Source organism: Heterocephalus glaber, unplaced genomic scaffold (assembly GCF_053883595.1).
Source record: "Heterocephalus glaber isolate CG9 unplaced genomic scaffold, H.glaber_assembly_v1.0 deba00001461, whole genome shotgun sequence".
Lineage (NCBI taxonomy): Eukaryota > Metazoa > Chordata > Mammalia > Rodentia > Bathyergidae > Heterocephalus > Heterocephalus glaber.
This window is the reverse complement of record NW_028258308.1, coordinates 32,740,761-32,760,776: the sequence shown is the minus strand read 5'-3', so window position 1 is coordinate 32,760,776 and position 20,016 is coordinate 32,740,761. Positions and strand designations below refer to the sequence as shown.

General features: G+C 36.5%; 1 protein-coding gene across 10 annotated transcripts in view; it reads right to left on the bottom strand.

The window, feature by feature from the left end:
- The window catches only part of Wrn (WRN RecQ like helicase), a 169,281-nt gene that overhangs the window by 109,183 nt on the left and 40,082 nt on the right, over positions 1-20,016 (bottom strand). For all 10 annotated transcript variants that reach the window (XM_021236843.2, XM_013076106.3, XM_021236847.2 and 7 more), the window contains 2 exons: positions 12,267-12,381; positions 954-1,383 (listed from right to left, as the gene is read on the bottom strand). In XM_021236843.2, the coding sequence (XP_021092502.1) occupies positions 954-1,383; positions 12,267-12,381 (545 nt within the window). The remainder of the gene's footprint in view (positions 1-953; positions 1,384-12,266; positions 12,382-20,016) is intronic.

The window sequence follows — 20,016 nt, the reverse complement described above, 5'->3', positions numbered from 1 at the left end:
TGGAAAATTAAAGGGTAACACAGATGTTAGCAAAAGGCAGTACTTACTGAAGGGGGAACCTACTTTGCAAATGGTTTTAGAATATCTTGTAAACAATTTTAAAACAAAATGCATTCACAGACTAATGGAAAGGCTTACTAACATAGTTACCAAAACAGAGAATTTCTCCATTAGAAATTTTCTGTTAGGGACTGGGGATTTAGCTCAGTGGTGCCACCGCTTGCCTTGCAAGCGCATGGTCCCAAGTTCAATTCCCAGTAACAAAAAAAAAAGAAAATTTCTGTTAGGAAAATGAGAAAATAATTCTATTAAAATGGCTTTCAAAATCTCAACACTTAGTAATTGCAAAAAATTGTAAAATTCTATAGAATATGAGCATCTTAATTAATTTCTAGTAATGAAAAAACAAATGAGAAATTCAGAAATTAAGAAAAAAATAGATTACTGACTCTCTAGATGACTGTAAGAACTAGTGTTAAGCAAAAACAGATATTTATTAAAACCCTCTCACCCTAACAAGGATTCTATACGAAAAAATAAAAGCTACCTCTAAGAATCAGTTCAAGAGTAAATAGTCACTTATATGTGAAGAATCCAAAAAAGCACAGATATGTAGTACATAAAAAGCATAAGAAATAATAAACAGCAAATTACAATAAATGTCTATTAACACAATAAAATTTTACAATGTTATTATATTAAGTCAAGAGTGGCCAAATATGGCTCATAAGCCAAATATGGCCCACTGAGTCTTTGTAGAGAAGACTTTATTAAAACACAGAAGGTACATTTTAGACAAACTGCTGCTTTCACACTACAAAGACAGAATGGACTGGGTGCAGCAGAAACTATCTGTCCTATAGAGCTTAAGTTATTTACCATGTGCCTCTTTACAGAAGTTAGTCAGCCCCTACTAATGAATGTAAAAAGTATGTCTCCTTTTTGTTTAGTACCTCAGCAGTTTGAAAAGAAACATCACTAAGATTTTTTTCTTGAGCCTGCTGTTCCAAAATTTGGAGTTCATATTCTGTATTATCTAATGACATCAAACAAGTTCTTTCCATATTTTCTTTCAATTTATTGTCTTTTATTCCATCTTCAGAACCATCACCTTCTTGTTTCATTTTATTTCCAAGTACACCTTCTCCATCATGTTTAATGAACTTATCAAGTGTTGTCTCCCATGTCTCATCTTTAACTCTGGTAAAAATTTTATGTTCTCTAGTTTGTTTCTGTTGTTGTCCACCGGCAGTTGAATCCTCCAAAGATGATAACTTAAAATTACTTCTGGGCCTCAGTTCAGGCTCAGTGTTAGTAGAGGCAAACATCATCTTCCTCAGTGAATATAGATTTTCTGAAATATTCTTCAATATTATAGAAACCCTATAAAATTTTTAAGAAGATTAAACTTTAATTATATTAACAATCAGGACAAGTTTGAAAGCTTTTTAATTAACAAAAGGTTTCTAAAACTTCACTTAGAAGACTCTTTGGATTAAGTTTGCCCTTCATTTCTAATGCCCCATGAGAAGAGCTGATAGGTTACTCTCTAGCACAGGTAGGTCCTTCTGTATCCAACCACTGATTTGCATGCTCACAAAGAGTCCTACTTGGTCCCAAACTGTTCATGCCAACTACATTATTTTTTAATTAATTTAATTAAATGTAAAGTAAATCAATGATTCATAACAAAAAATATCATTAAATTCTGCACTGAACACGTGGAAAGACTAAGCATATTTCCTCTTTTAAAGTTATTTGATAAACTATAGCCAAAATATGTATAAAAATATGGAGGAAAAATCATAAAAATTCTTAGAACTCTGTATTCAGATTGCTTCAATGTCAAAATTTTTCACTCCATTTTAAAGAAACTGAAATTAGAAATTGTAAAAAACATGAGTCTAGTCTAAACAAGAAACATTCTGTAGAACTCTAAACAGCAGCCTATATTTAATAAAAAAACCACTGATGTAGACCAAAATGTTGGGAACAAACATAGATTAATATGTTAAGCTTTTTAAAAAGTTTACAATCTAATATTTTACCTAACTTTTTTATTACTGACCAATTATTAGTCTCAAATGCAACAATTTTTACACTGTAATTTTTTTTTTTTGAGGCAGGGTCTCGCTTTGTAGTTCAGGCTGGCCATGAGCTCACTATGTAGCTCAGGCTGGCCTCAAACTCATGATGATCCTCCTGCCTCAGCCTCCTTAGTGCTAGGATTACAGGTGTGCACCGCCATGCCAGCTTTACACTGTAATTTGAAAATGATAGTTTTACATCTTTAAAAATCTCAACACTGAACACAAATACTTTTTTTTTTTTTTTTGGTACTGGGGATTGAACTCGGCTCCTTGCGCTTGCGAGGCAGGTGGCAGAACCACTGAGCTAAATTCCTGGCCCTTGAACATATATTCTTTAAAATATGAAAAAAAACCTTTCCATCAGTAGGCAACCGAAACAAATGAAGAGATATATAAACACTCATATAAAATAGCATATGAATTACATTTGACTCAACTAGAGTTGTTAATATGTAATATTTTAACTAAATGACATTAAATGGCTATACAAGTGTAGTCAGTCACTAACCCTGATTAATCAGAATGGAAAACCACTGCTAAAATGTAAAATGAGGCTCACTATCTTATCTACTAGTTACAGGTCTATTAAAGAAATTTTTTAGATACTTCATAAAAGCTGGAATTAGAGACAGTAAAGGGAGTGTGATGACCAGCAAGACATGTTTTACCATGTAATAAGTGCTTTGTAGGTTTTCTAATTTTTCATTATTTAAAAATCAATGCTTAATAAAATCTGTGATACCTTTTAAAATTTCATATTAATGATTCAAATAAAAATTAGCTCTGACATGCTAATAAACTATCAATGGGTTAGGTCATTTCAGGTTTTTTCCAACTGAAAACTGCACCATTAACAGCACAGTACTCCAAAGCTGAGCTCAAGTTAGCAAATCCACATGAACACACAAAAAAAATGAAGAGTAAATTAAATTCAAAAACTAAAATCATAGTAATTTTAGTGTTTTAAAATTTTGTAAATCATAAAGAATATTTAGCATTATACACAGCCATTCAAATATAAGATATATATATAGAGAGAGAGTAGTTGTAGGAACAGTTTATTGCCTGTATAGAGAATGCTGTAACACATAAACACAACAACAGTGGCACAGATGTACGAACAAAACTGTTAAGAGTTCATTTATCCTCCACTAACATCAGAGAATGCCATGTTTCATGTAAGATAGCTAATATTTACTCTTAACAAATATTAAAAGCTTTGTTGCTTTCTGTTTCCTTAAATTCTTTTATTGGTACATTGTAGGTATACAACACAATTACATTTCTCATTGGGAATTGTACCTTTGCATAATGCATCTTGGTTCTTCTTTGTTCCCCATTCCTAGCCCTCCCTTCACCCCCTCCACCCTTCCCTATTTACAAAGACTTTATTTCCATTTTTTCCATTTCTCACCATTTTTCCTTTTCTTTCTTTCCTTTCCCCTGCCCCTCGGACTACCCCTAACCCTTTGGACCTTTTCTTCCTATTTTACATTATCGATTATTCATTCTAATCATTGGTACATTTTAGGTATATGATATAATGACATTCATCATTGGAAATTTGCCCCTTTACATAGTCTTTCTTGGTTCTTATTTTTCACCCTTGCCCAGCCCTCCCTTCAACCCCTCCAGTCCTCCCTATTTACAAAGATTTTTTTCCTATTTTTCCATTTTCGCATATTAATTTCATTCCCTTCTTTCCCTTCCCCTAGCCCTCCCACTTCCTTCCCCTTTGCCCCTTTTCTTCCTATTTCACATGACCTATTATACATTTAGTCCTTATTTACACTTTCAGTTTCTCACACCAGACAAACTATTTGGTATTTATACATGTGTGTCCTATTTATTTCACTTAAGAATATCACCTCAATGTGCATCCACTTAGCTATAAATCTCTCTAATTTCTTGTTTTCTATGACTGAGTAGTACTCCATTTAATAAAAAAAACACATTTTCTTTATCTGGTCTCCAGTTGATGGGCATTTGGGCTGTTTCCAAGTTTTAGCTATTACAAACTGTGCTGCTCTGAACATGGGTGCACATATATCACTGTGGTATGATTCTTTTAATTCTTTGGGGAAGATCCCCAGCATTGGAATAGCAGGGTCAAATGGGACTTCCAGTCCTAGTTCTTTGAGGTATCTCCATACCGATTTCCACAGTGCTTGCACCAGTCTACACTCCCACCAGCAGTGGAGCAGGGTTCCTCTTTCCCCACAGCTCCGCCAGCATTTGTTATTGGTTGATTGCATGATAGCAGCCATTCTTTCTGGAGTGAGGTGGAATCTCAGCATTGTTTTCATTTGCATCTCTCAAATGACCAGTGATGTTGAACATTTTTTCATGTATTTATTTGCTATTTCTATTTCTTTGTCTGAGAAATGTCTTTTCATTTCAGATGCCCATTTTCGGGTTGGGTCTTTAAATTTGGGAGGTCTGATCTTTTTAAGTTCTTTATAGATTTGACATAGTAGACCTTTGTCTGAGAAAACTAGGTGAAGATATTTTCCCACATTGTGGGTTGTCTCTTCACACTGCTGGTGGTTTCTCTTGCTGTGCAGAAGCTTTTAAATAAGACATTCCACTTGTTGACTGTTTGTGCTAGTTCATGAACAACTGAGGTTTTGTTCATAAAATCTTTTCCTATACCGATGTCTTCAAGAGTTCTACCTAACCTCCGTTCCAACTGGTTCAGCGTTTCTATTTTAATATTTAGAACTTTAATCCATTTCAATTTTAGTTTAGTATATGGCGAGAGATATAGGTCTAGTTTTAATCTTTGGCAAGTTGAAACCCAATTTTTCCAGCACCATTTATTAAAGAGGCTAGCTTTCCTCCAGTGAGGGTGTTTGGCTCCTTTGTCGAAGATGAGATGGCTGAGTGTGCCTGGCGTTGTTTCTGCATCTTCTAATCTGTTCCACTGGTCCTCAGGTCTGTTTCTTTGCCATTACCATGCTGTTTTTATCACAGTAGCTTTGTAGTAGAGTTGCAAGTCGGGGATTGTGATACTCCCTGGCATGTCTCTGTTACTTAGAAATGCTTTTGCTATTCTGGGTCTCTTCTTGTTCCAAATGAATTTTTGGATTGTTTTCTCAAGGTCCATGAAGTATGCTGATGGGATCTCAATTGGAATTGCATTGAATCTATATAGCAGTTTTGGAAGTATGGCCATCTTCACTATATTAATGCTTCCTACCCAGGAGCAGGAGATGTCTGTCCATTTTCAGATATCATCTTCAATCTCTCTTTTCAGAGTGCTATAGTTTTCAGAGAAGAGGTCATTGATTTCTTTCGTTAGGTTGATTCCTAGGTATTTCAGGTTATTTGGATGCTACTGTGAAAGGAATTATTTGCCTTACTTCTCTCTCAGTGAGTCTGTCATTGGTGTAGAGGAAAGCTGTTGATTTTTGTGTGTTGACATTGTAACCAGCTACTTGACTGAATTTGGTTATTAAGTCTAGAAGACTTTTGGTGGAGTTCTTGGGGTCTTCTATATACAGTATCATGTCATCTGCAAATAATGACAATTTGACTTCTTCATTACCTATCTTTATTCCTTTTATTTCTTTCTTTTGTCTAATTACCATGGCTAATGTTTCCAAAACTATGTTGAACAAGAGTGGTGACAGTGGACATCCTTGTCTTGTTCCTGATTTTAGTGTGAAGGATTTCATTATTTGACCATTTAGTATGATACTGGCTGTTGGTTTTTCATAGATGGTTTCTATCAGTTTGAGGTAGAGACCACCTATTCCAATTTTTCGTAGGGTTTTTATCATAAATGCACGTTTGATTTTGTCAAATGCTTTTTCTGCATCTATGGAGATAATCACATGTTTTTTGTCCTTTGCTCTATTGATATAATTAGTGTATTATACTGATTGCTTTGCGTATGTTGAACCATCCCTGCATCCCTGGGATGAATCCCACTTGATCAGGGTGTATGATCTTCTTGATGATCTTCTGCATTCTATTTGCCAGTATCTTATTAGGGATTTTTTCATCTATGTTCATTAGTGAGATTGGCCTATGGTTCTCTTTTTCATTTGGGTCTTTCTCTGCTTTGGGGATAAAGGTGATGCTTGCTTCCCTTTCAATTTCATTGAAGAGTTCAAACAGTAGTGGCAGCAGTTTCTCTCTAAAGGTCTTGCAGAATTCAGCAGTGAAGCCATCAGGGCCCGGGCTTTTCTTAGTTGATAAGTTTTTTATTATGTTTTCAATTTCATTGGCTGATATTGGATTGTTTAGAATTTTTAGGTCTTCTTCATTCAACTTTGGTAATTCATATGTATCTAGGAATCTGTGCATTTCTTCTGTGTTGTCCATCTTATTGGCGTAAAGGTTCTGGAAGTAGGTATTGATGATCCTCTGGATTTCTGCTGGGTCTGTTGTAGTTTCACCCGTTTCATTCCTAATTGCATGGATGTGGGCCTTTTCTTTCCTTTTTCTGACAAGGTTGTCTAAAGGTTTGTCAATTTTGTTGATTCTTTCGAAGAACCAACTCTTGGCTTCATTGATTTTTTTGTATTGTTGTCTTAGTCTCCATTGCATTGATTTCTCCTCTGATCTTTATAATTTCCTCCCTTGTATGAGCTTTGGGGTTGTCCTGCTCCTCTTTGTCTAGAAGCTTGAGGTTCAGCATCAGGTTGTTTAATTGGGCTCGTTCTGTTTTCCTAATATGCGTATTCACTGCTATGAATTTCCCTCATAAGACTGCTTTCACTGTGTCCCATAGATTCCGATATGTTGTATTGTCATTGTCATTTAATTGAAGGAACTGTCTGATTTCTTCTTTAATTTCCTCTGTGACCCATTGGTTATTCAGAAGTGTGTTGTTCAACTTCCATGTGTTTATGAAATTTTTTGAGTTTCTTTTGCTATGGATCTCCAATTTCATCATACTCTGGTCTGATAATATACAGGAGATAACTTCAATTCCTTTGCAGTTCCTTAAACATGTTCTATGTGTGAGTATGTGGTCTATTTTGGAGAATGACCCATGTGCAGCTGAGAAGAATGTGTATTCTGATTTTGTGGGGTGGAAGACTCTGTAAACATCTGTTAAGTTCATTTGTTCAGGAGTTTGATTGAGTTCTAATATTTCATTACTTATTTTTAGTCTAGTTGATCTATCTCTTTGTGACAGTGGGGTGTTGAGGTCCCCCACTACAACTGTATTAGTGCATATATGACTTTTCAGGTCCATTAGTATTTGTTTTATATAGTTGGGGGCACTAGTGTTTGGTGCATAGATATTTAAGATTGTCATCTCTTCCTCTTGGATTCTTCCATTTACAAGGATGTAGTGTCCTTCTTCGTCTCTGTTAATCAGTGTTGGTTTGAAATCTACTTGATCTGCCAAGAGGATAACTACTCCTGCTTTTTTTCGGGTTCCTGTCGCATGGAGTATTGTTTTCCACCCTTTAACTTTCAGTCTATGAGTTTCCTTTTGACTGAAGTGTGTTTCTTGTATGCAGCATATTGTTGGATTTTGCTTCTTGACCCATTCTGCCAGTCCATTTCTTTTGATTGGTGAATTGAGACCATTAACATTGATGGTTATAACTGAAACATATTGACTTGTCATTGCCATGACTTTTTCTTTTTGTTGGGTTTTCCCCCTTTATATTTAATTTCTTGTCATGCCAGATGGGTTCATTCTGCTTTGCTTCCTGGGGTTGTGATCCTCAATGTCTGTTCCTAGGCTATTGTGTCAAATTCTTTGGAGTGCTGGTTTGGTATTCACGAAGTTCCTAAGGTGCTCTTTGTCATGAAAGTATCTTATTTCTCCATCCATTTTGAAAGATAGTTTTGCAGGGTACATCAATCTGGGTTGGAGGCTGTTTTGTTTTAGGGCTTGGAATATGTCACTCCAAGCTCTTCTTGCCTTGATGGTTTGTGTTGAGAAGTCTGCTGTGATTCTGATGGGCTTTCCTTTGTATGTGATCTGTTTCTTTTCTCTAACTGCTTGTAGAACTTTGTTCTTCTGTTGAGTTTCTGGAATCTTAACAATTATATGCCCATGTGTAGAGTTTTTTTGATCAAGGCTATTTGGAGTCCTATATGCCTCACTTATCTGTATGTTAAGTTCTTTTCCCCTGCTTGGGAAGTTTTCTGCTGTTACTTCTGTGAAGTTTTTTTTTTTTTTGCACTTTATTAAATTCTTTTATTGGTACATTGTAGGTATACAACACAATTACATTTCTCATTGGGAATTGTACCTTTACATAATGCATCTTGGTTCTTATTTTTTCCCCATTCCTAGCTCTCCCTTCATCCCCTCCATCCTTCCCTATTTACAAAGAATTTATTTCCATTTTTTCAATTTTTATCATTTTTTCCTTTCCTTTTTTTCCTTTCCCCTGCCCCTCCCACTACCCCTACCCATTTGGACCTTTTCTTCCTATTTTACATTATCGATTATTCATTCTAATCACTGGTACATTTTAGGTATACGATATAATGACATTCATCATTGGAAATTTGCCCCTTTACATAGTCTCTCTTGGTTCTTATTTTTCACCCTTGCCCAGCCCTCCCTTCAACCCCTCCAGTCCTCCCTATTTACAGAGATTTTTTTCCTATTTTTCCATTTTTTCATATTAATCCCACTCCCTTCTATCCTTTCCCCTAGCCCTCCCACTTCCTTCCCCTTTGCCCCTTTTCTTCCTATTTCACATTACCTATTATACATTTAGTCCTTATTTACACTTTCAGTTTCTCACACCAGAGATACTATTCTGTATTTATACATGTGTGTCCTATTTATTTCACTTAAGAGTATCGCCTCAATGTGCATCCACTTAGCTATAAATGTCTCTAATTTCTCATTTTTTATGGCTGAGTAGTACTCCATTTTATAAAAAAACCACATTTTCTTTATCCAGTCTCCAGTTGATGGGCATTTGGGTTGTTTCCAAGTTTTAGCTATTACAAACTGTGCTGCTATGAACATGGGTGCACATATATCACTGCGGTATGATTCTTTTAATTCTTTGGGGAAGATCCCCAGCAGTGGAATAGCGGGGTCAAATGGGACTTCCAGTCCTAGATCTTTGAGGTATCTCCATACTGATTTCCACAATGCTTGCACCAGTCTACACTCCCACCAGCAGTGGAGCAGGGTTCCTCTTTCCCCACAGCCCTGCCAGCATTTGTTATTGGTTGATTTCATGATAGCAGCCATTCTTTCTGGAGTGAAGTGGAATCTCAGCATTGTTTTCATTTGCATCTCTCAAATGGCCAGTGATGTTGAACATTTTTTCATGTATTTATTTGCTATTTCTACTTCTTTGTCTGAGAAATGTCTGTTCATTTGAGATGCCCGTTTTCGGATTGGGTCTTTAAATTTGGGAGGTCTGATCTTTTTAAATTCTTTATAGATTCAAGATAGTAGACCTTTTTCTGAGGAAGAGCAGGTGAAGATTTTTTTCCCACATTGTGGGTTGTCTGTGAAGAGTTTTTTTATGTCATCTGCACTCTCTCCTGTTTCTTCTTTGACTCTAATCAGTCTTATGTTATTCTTCTTTGCATTGTCTAACAGCTGCTGGATTGATTTCTTGTGTTCCCTTATAATTTTGAAGCAGTTTTTCTTTTCCTGGTCATTAATTGCAATCTTATCTTCTATATCTGAAATTATGTCTTCACATTGGCTCATTCTGCTGTGTAGACTTTCAGTGGAGTTTTTCATCTCCTGGAAATCTATTTGCATCTGTTTTATGGATTCCATTTGTTTCTTATGTTGGGATTCCTTCATGTTCCTCAGTTCCTCTCTAGATTTATTAATCATGTCTTGCACTAGGACCACAATCTCTCCTGTTATCTGAGAGATTATTTCTGATTTCATCTTTTCCAGATCCCCTTTTGTTGCCAGTTCAGTGGGTACAGGTGGTTGAGTATCAGAGTGTTCCATCTCATTTCCCTTTGGGGTTGCTGTAGGTGATCTGGAAGTCTCGTTTTGAGACTTATTTACATGTCTTCTCATTTCGACTGAGGGGGGCGGGGGGGTGCTGTTGGTGCCCACACAGCTCACCTCCTCTGAGCTGGGAAAGATGGGACAGGGGCCGGGAGCCCAGAAGCCCCTTTCTCTGGGCTGGGAGTGGCGGGACAGATGGTGGCCTAAAAGCCCTTTCCTCTGGGCTGGGAGCGGCGGGACGAATGGTGGTCCAAAAGTCTGTTGCTTTCTTCAATGAGGCACTGAGGATGTTTCCTATTTTTTTTAGGATTGTTATTATGTATAGTAGTTGACTGTATACAGCTTTAGCTCTCACCAGAATATCAAGTACAATGACAACAATAAAACAGACATATATTGAAGCTAAATGAATGACTAAGGAATACTATATTCAGTGAACTCTTGGGGGAAAATAAAGCATAAAGCTGTTCTCTTTTGCAGTAAACCTAAAAGTGCTCTATTTTAAGCGTTCCTGGTTCTTGCATAGAGCATGGCAGTACATGCCTATAATCGCAGATACTTGGGAAGCTGAGGTAGAAGAATCCCAAGTTCAAAAGTAGCCTAGGATACTCAATGAGACTATGTCCCAAACATAAAATTTAAAAGGATTGGAGAAGTACTGGGTTCAATCTCCTGTGGGTGCGGGGGTAAGAAGGAGAAGGAGAAGCAGAAGCAGGAGGTCCATTCTGTCACAGACTCACAGCTGTCACTTCCAGCTGCTGTCATGTGTATTTCACTTCCTATTCCTATCATTTCCATTTTAATCAGATACCCAAACTTTTCAAATTGTATCTATAAACAAAAAGCAAAGGTACTCTGAACGTGACCTCATGCACTCCACTGGAAATGCCAAAAGTGAGTGTGAACGCATGTTTATGGCACATAATCTGACTTTTGAGAAGTCTGTTATTTATCTCTCTTCTGGGATTCCGAGGTATAATCTAAGTAAGTTAGGATTCACCATAGGCTTATTTCAAAGAACACGAAATAAAAGACTTGACTAGTTCTTGTTTGGTCACTAAAATTTTACAAGATACAGTACTTCCCATTCCCAAGTTTTAAGAAAACCTATTTGGTTTTAATGTTTTGAAGCAAAGCATTAAGCATATATTATTTACACTGGGTAGATATTTTAATTGCATATATATATATATGAAATGCATGTAAAAATCACATGAAAGGTGATTTTTCTAATTTCATAGAAAAATGTAAAACCAAGTAATAAACAGCTTTAAGGGCTGGGGATTTAGCTCAGTGGTTCCGCCGCCTGCTTCACAAGTGGAAGGTCCTGAGTTCGATCCCCAATACCAAAAAGGAAACAGCTTTAATGGTACCATTTTAAAAATACATAAAAACTTCTAAAACAAATTGGTAGAGGGAAAAAATTATGTTGAAAAAGAACTGAAATTCGATACCACATTGTTAAACTTTTCAATCAAAATCCATAACAAATTTCATCCAAAAAAGAACACACTAACATTATATTTTCTCAAAGTACTTTCTAATCCAACTAACTGCTCATTTCTACAAATAGTCTTTGCTTCAGAGTTACATCATCACATTTTGTAGCTGTTTACTGTTCAAGAGCATCCCTGCCTTTACAGATTTAACAAAGAAGTCACTCAGCAATTAAGGCCCGAGAAAGGTCTTGTTCCAAAACAGAGTCAGTTACATAGCACCTAATAGTCCAAGATGTATTAATATGTATAGATTATTTGGTCTAAATATCTCAAGTTATCTAGTGCTTTAGCTATAAAACAATTTTTCAGCTTTGAATAACTTTTTGTTCTAGTAGTCTACTCTAGGTAAAATATTTAAATAATAACCACCAAAAATGAAGCTACTAAGTACAAAACTTGCTCTTATTTATAGACTTCAAAGTGACCAAACTATAAATATAATTAAAGATTGCTCATAAAGAGAAAAAGGATAATTTTGCACCTTAAATATTTTCCTTAATGTGTATTTATTTTATTTTGCTTTGACAAAAAGTATAATATAATATATATAATATATATTGTTTAATAAAGCATCCTACAAAGCCAACAGAAAAACCTAAGAACTTTGCATGCACTATTTCACAACTGTAAAGATTTCTCAAATTTATAAATCAGTCTGTGTGCATGTACTCAAGCAAATATGTATGAGTCTACCTTAATGAACAGTTAATTATTCATAAATAGGAATAAGAACAAACAGAATTGATAAAAATATATAACCTCTGTGGATTTTCCAATTTTCTGCATGTGTCAGGAAAATGATTAGCCAGATCCATCACCTCCTCAGAGATTGCAGTCAACTGTTTCTTCATTTCACTAGGTAGGATTTCCTCCACTGTTGGGAAAAATCAATATTAATTTTCAAACTACAAAGCAGAACTATTTTAGCAACTTCATTAGATAGTATTAGTTCAGATTTTCATTTTCTTTTCCTGAATTCCAACAAAAAGACTTCTTTATTTAATCCCCAAATGACCTCAGTCACTTTCTTTCCTTTCAAATATTTGCTTTTCAAGTGATCTGCACTCACGTATACCATAACCTACTGGTTACTGACCTAGATAGAAGAAGGTAGAAATGAAAATTGGAACTTTTCTGTATTATTTCTAAATCAGAAATCAATACAACCATGTAGGCTGCTACTAGATACAGTTTAGTAAACATAACCTTACCTGAGTCATTCTCCATTGCTCTCATTACTAGACATCACTAAAATAAAATGCAAGCCTTTTTAATCAGTGATCATCTTCCAAATATGCATTTTCATTTTGTCTGACACACCATTCTCTAACACAGCACAAAACCCACCCTCCGTTCCAAATCTATCCCTTTCTTAGAATTTCTTCTTACCACTTTTTTCAATCTTCACAAAGTTCAGCTCTTCTGAAACATGACCCAGGACACTGTAACCTGTTATTCCTGTTTCCTACAGTTATCCTGTAATCTCAAACTCACTATGTAGCCCAGGCTGGCCTTGGGAGATCCTCCTGCCTCAGCCTCCCAAGTGCTGGGATTACAGGTGTGTGCCACCACACCCACACCCGGCTCACATTCTTTTATTCGTTGAAGATTTTAGCACCTGCTCCACTGTCTTTCCTTCCACAACTATTCCAATGATGATTCCTAGTGATTTAAATATGAACAGAGGAGCTCCTCAAAAGTGTACTCTTTTCGGGAGCCAGGGATTTAGCTCAGTGGTGCCACCACCTGCCTCGAAAGCACAAGGTCCCAAGTTTGATCCCTGGTACCAAAAAAAAAAAAAAAGTGTACTCTTTTCTGTTCCTTGATCTCTCCATTTCCAAAAATCTTTTCCTCAACTGATATCAGCCACTCATTCCCACAATTATACCCTTGACCTTGTAATTACCCAATAAAAATCACCACTTCAATATTTCCTTATAAATATTCCATACCACCCTGAACACCAGCATGCCTTTCTTTCCGGTATGCTTTTCCCAATACAATCTTCAGCATTTTCAGAAAGAAATCCATTGACCCTACCAACTTTTCCTCACCCATCAATCTCCCTGTTCCCACTATGCACCATTCCTTACTTTCCCACATTGTGATAACCATTGCTTTGATATACAGATTCTCAACTCCCTGCTCTTCATCACCCTCCTAATTTATCAGGCAAAATCTCTAATTCAACACACCTTTTTGCTTATTTGATTCCTACATCCAAGCAGTTAAATTTTCAGTTGAAAATAAAAAACAATGATGACTCATTTCAGTTTAAATTCACGATATATCTTAATTGAACCCTCTACTATTGATTTCACAGTTCCTACTCTTAAGATGACTGTTTCACAGCTATTCCTTTCTTGTTGAGCCTCAAACACCTGCTCTTCCTTCCTTCTACTCAGGCAACAGCTTCACCTCTAATTTCATGAAGTTAATAGAAACAATAACAAAGAGAATTACCTCATCTTCCTACCTTCCAATCTGCTAGTCTGTATTCATATCTCTAGTCCCACTTATAGCAAAATCTCTTGAAATGGTTGACTACAATCACAGTCTCAAATTTTATGCTACCATTTTCTCCTAAACCAATTCCAATTAAAGTTTCACATGAATCAGTACAGCAAAGCTGCCTTTGGGAAGGTTACTGATGGCTTCTACTCTATCAAACCTAATTGTTAATAATAGATCCTCATCTTACTCAAACTCTCAGAAAGCTTTAAAACTATTAGCATCGCACACACTGAAATCATTTTCTTCACCTGGCTGCTGAATACTATTGCCCCTGTACTTCTTCCTTCATTACTGCCTCTTCTCAGTTCTCTTTGCTACTCTCTCATCTGTCTGACCTCTAAATATTGGTGTACCTTTGACATCAATAGTCAATGCCTTTTCAGTTCTTAATTTCATTCATTTACTCCTTTTTTATTCAGTAATGGGATTAAACAGAGGGCCCTGTGCATGCTAGACAAACACTCTACCACTGAACTATATCCCCAGCCCTCAAACACTCCTTATTTTGCCTTTTCTACTTTCATTGCTTTGAACTACCATCTGTATGCTTATGATTCCCAAAGTTACATCTCCAACCTCAACCAGTCCCTTCAACTACAGAATCACATTTCCAACTAAGATATCTTCTTAGACAGCAAAAATCATTTAAAATGTATCATGCTCAGCACTGAAATCTACATTTTTCTCCCTCAAACCTATTCTTTCTATAATCTTCCACTAGAACAAACCCTTTCATATATCCAATTGATTCAAGCAAAGTATCTTGATTATTCTATCAGATCTAGTACCTTACTCCTCACAAAGAATCCATCTGTAAATCCTTCACAATATATACCTCCAACATATCTAAAGAATATACCACCTCTATTGCCATTGTCCTAATCCAAACAATTGTCATCTCCTGCCTGGACTATCCTTACAACTGCCTGCCAAACACTTGCCCTCATACAGCACCCAGAAAAACCCTTTCAAAATAAAATTTTAATCATATCATTCTTGTGCTCCTCAACCTCTAAGGTTTTCCCATCTCCCATTATCACAGTAATTTGCATTAATAAAACAGAGTCAGACTCACAGCATACAATGTTCTAAATGACCTAGCCCAAGCTACTCTTCTAGTCTTGTTTCCTACCACTCTTAGCCCTATTCATTAATCCTCAGTTACACTCACTGTCCCTTAAACAAGGCAAGTAATCACCTCTAGAGGTTTCACACTTTCCTCTAAATGTACTTCTTCCTTCAGACATCTACATGGCTTGCTTCCTTATTACTCAAATGAAATGGAGGAGCTTGGGCTGTTTTGTTCAGTGAGTTTTCTCTAGTACCTGTAACAGTGCTTAATATGTAATAAGCACTCAACAAAGATGTTATTTGAATCAATAAATACTCCCTTTCCAAGCTTAAAAAAAAAAAAAGGTTGTTCGTGCACACTTAAGATCCCATTCCTTAGATGCAACTCAATCCTCTATTCACATTAATATGATCACCACCCAACTCATTCCATTACTCCTCTCTTGCTATGGTTATAGTACCTTCTTGTTCCCAAAGCCTCTAGACACTATTCTGTTTTAATAACATGCTCTTTTAGTCAATAGCTACCAAAGCTTATTACAGTGAAAGCTACTATAGTGAAATGTTAGAAATGATTGCCACATTCACAAATTTAACATATAAATATAGGTCCTCACAATTTAAAACAGCTGATAAAAATCTTCCTGGATGGAACATATTCTTCACTCGACTTTCTGCATACCGCATTTCCTCATTTTTTCTCATGCCTATGGCAACTCCTGTGGTGTCCCAGCCTCCACACAAATTTTAGACACACAGAGTTCCACAAAGCTCTTAGTCCCTAAGTCATCTCTAACTCCAAATGTCCTCTGAGATATAACCTTGATAGCTAAGTGCCTACAGAGTACCTGCTCTTTGCTATCTTAAAGCTTTCTCTCCTTTAACATACCTAAAATCAACTGTATACCTCTTCATCCACAAATCTTCCTCTTCTTATCAATGTTTTTCCATCCCTGGTGCTTTGCCACAGGTAATACACCTAAAATTCTAATCCTTGACCCTGGTGGAACTCACCTTAATGTCAACATTGCTTAGACATTCAAGAAGGTGTAATAAGCAAGTTGCTGCTACCACACCACGACCCAGCTGCAACCATCCCCCAAGCTGGCTCTACATTTCGCTTCTCTTTGGCAGCAGAAGCACAGACTAACTGACCTGATCATGAAGAAGTCCAAGGTACAGGGAGAGAAGGTAAGCATGGAGGACCAGGAGACCAAGGAAGAAAGCACAAGCAGGGTCAGCAGTTTCAGAGATTCCAGTTTACTCTCCCAAAATGACTGGGTGAGAGATAGCCATGAAAGAGCACCACGGAGAGGGGCCAGGGATTTAGCTCGGAGGTTCACCTGCCTGCCTTGCAAGTGCAAGGACCAGAGTTTGATCCCCAGTACCAAAAAAAAAAAAAAAGAGCACAACGGAGACTGCAGGCTACACACAGACCCCTGGAGGAGTTTAAGCTCAGGTCAAGAAGGACACACACCCTGCCTTCCATAGTGAGAAACCAGGCCTGGGGAGTACTGACATTAAATCCAAAAGTCTGCTTGAACCCTGGCCCCTCAGCCTACATCAGGCAGAGACCAGAGGGCTGACTGCTTTTTCTATTTGCCAACATAAGCAAGGTACGTCTCAGCTTGAACAATTACCACAGTCTGGGGTGAATGTATAGAGGGGACTCTGGTGCAGAGAGGGCACCTCACAAACCCACAGGCCCTAAAACGGGGTAGAGAAACCATGATTTGCTGAATTATAAGAATGCAGGTGCTGGAAAGAGACCAACCACTCATTCAAAAACACACACACATTATTTTTTACTCAATCTTTACTTTGTTCTGTTTTTCTTTTGTTTGTTTGTTCTTTCCTGTGACTGTTTTATAATACAATCAATTTCCTTTTACTCCTCAATATGATCCCCTTTCTAACTTTTTCTCATCTTCCATTCATTAGTTTTTCAAAATTTTTTTCTCGTTCTCCAGTTCCCCACTCACTCTACCTATAACTATTAAGGGTCAGGGATTTAGTTCAGTGGCACCTCACCTGCCTTGCAAGCACAAGATTTTGAGTTCAATCCTCAGTACCCCCCCAAAAAAAACTATTATAACTATTAAGCTTTATAAAACTTAAGATTGCCAGTGAGCTCCATGCTATGAATATCGTTCTATTGTTAGTGGTGGTGAAGTTCCATTTAGTAGATATTTACTGTAGGTCAGTATTCGGTTTGCTTTGTGTTTATATTTAATTACACATCTCTTTTCTATGGTTAAGGATGTTACATTATTCATTCCTAGAGTATGTCAGTATCCAGTTTGTCTTTGACACTATCGCTGTTGCTGATTTTATTACTATACTCAAAGTGACATACTTGTTGCTATTAATTGCTTTTCTATGAGAATATCTGAACTGCCTTTGTATCTTTTAACAATACTGTAGTCCATTTTCTAGAGAACAGGGTAATGGTCCAAATATATTGCATCCTCCCCTTCCAAATTAATGGAGCCAGGTGGATCCTAGGACAAAGGCAACTGTCAATAGCTATGTCCAAAGGTCATTAACTAAAGAGCTCTTCATACTAGCAACAAAGCTTTCCACTGTACTCAACCTGCAAGCCTTGGTACATAAAACAAAGAAACAAAAAATAGAAACATGAGAAGAAATGGCAACAACACCCCTCAAAACTCCCAACTCCCCCAAAGTTAATCCATGGGGTAATCGGGGGGGAAAAATGAAAAGGCACCGCTGAACTATTCAAAAGGATAACAAATGAGATGAAAAAAACACATCAATAAGGTACTTGGGTAGCTCAAAGATATAGGTAAGCAGATAATGGGCCTAACACAAAAAATAACTATAAGTCTACAGAAGATACTAATAAAAAGCTGGCTGGCTGAACAACATAAAACATGAATAACCAGCAGAGAAAAGAACTGGAGTACATAAAAAGGTACCAAAAAAGAGCTCAGGAGATTAAAAATTCTATTGAAAGTATGAGCATCAGAAGTGACCATTGTGGTCAGGCATGATGGTGCACTCATGTAATTCCAGCACTTAGGAGGCTGAGGCAGGAGGATTTCTGTGTGTTCGAGCCCAGCCTAGGCTACATGGTGAGTTCAAGGTCAGCCTGAACTACATAGTGAGACCTTGTCTAAATAGAAAAAAAAGACAAAAAGAAGTGACCACTGTGAGGACAGAGTATAAGAACTAGAATACAGATCTGTTGACAATGACCAATTAAGGAGACACACCCTAAAAACAACAAGAGAATATGGAAAACGAATGCAAAAGCTGCTAGATGATGTAAAGACTAATTTAAGATTAATTGGAATTAGTGAAATATCACAAGACAGCATAACATAAAAAATCTGTTTACAGAAAAAATATCAGAAACTTTTCCAAATATGGGCAAAGAATTTAACATTCCGATAAGTGAGGCACATAGAACCCCAAATAGCCATGATCAAAAAAGCACCTCCCCAGGAAACAAACAACATAAACTCTCACAAGTCCAACAAAAGTACAGAATCTCAAAAGCTTTTAGAGAAAAGCAATAAATCATTTAAAAAAGAAAACCCATTAGAATTACAGCAGGCTTCTCAACACAAACTTTGAAGGCCAGGACAGTGTGGACTGGAAGTATTTCAAGAGCAATAAGACAACTTCCAACTCAGACAGATATATTCTCAAAAACTATCTTTCAAACCTCATGGAGAAATAAGATATTTCCAAGATAGTTCCATATTTTATACCTAAAGAAATTCATGGCCACCAAACCACCACTCTAAACAATTCTCAAGGATATCCTAGAAAGAGACAATGAAACTAAAAACAACAAAAGTATAATAGAATGAATACACCAGGGTGAGCAGTAAAGTAGAAGGAAAACAAAGGGAATCAGTAACAGGAAAATAATGTAATGACAGGAATAAGTCAATACCTTTTAGTAATGTCTCAAAGAGAATGGTCACAATTCTCCAATGAAAAGACCCAGATAGGCAGAATGGATCAAAAACCAAAACTGAATGGTATGCTGCATACATAAAACATGTTCAATCCAAAAATAAATTCATAGACTAAAAATCAAATGATAGAAGACAATTTCCACATGAGAACCTGATAATAAGCAACAGTAGCTATCCTATGTTTAGATAGATGGGACATCAAGCCAAAACTGATCAGAAGAGATAAAGGTTTACAAAATATTGGGTAAAGACAAAACTCAACTGACAATTATTAACAAGTAAGCACCAAATAATGGCATACCAACTTCACAAAACAAGTACTACTAGACATAAAAGATTATATAAACATCAATACAATTATAGTGGGGGACCTCAATACCCAACTGTCACGCAAAGACAGATACACTAGACAAAAAAAATCCACAAAGAAATGTCAGAGTTGAACAAAACCTTACAACAAATGGACTTACTTAATACATAAGTATCTACAGTCTTCCACCCAAAAACAACAGAATACACATTCTTCTCAGCAGTGCATGGAATGTTCTCCAAAGTAGACCATACATTAGCCAATGAAGCTCGCTTAATAAAAAGGAATTGAAATTATACCATGAATATTATCAGATCTAATAAAACTAGTCTAATCAATGGCACAAGAAACCATAGAAATTATGCAAATGCATGGAAATTAAATAATACACTCTTGAAAAATCAATGAGATACAAAAGAAATCAAGGAAGAAATAAGACAGTTCCTAGAATCAAACAATAATCCCAGTACAAAGTACTAGAACTTATGGGACACAATGAAAGTAGTCCTGAGAAGGAAGTTTATACCTCTAAATGTTCATACCACAAAAAGAGAACAAACACAAATACATAACCTAATGAGGCACCTCGAGGTCCTAGAGAAACAAGAACATTTGCAAACTCACAGTACAAGGAATGAAATTATAAAGATCAGAGCAGAAAACA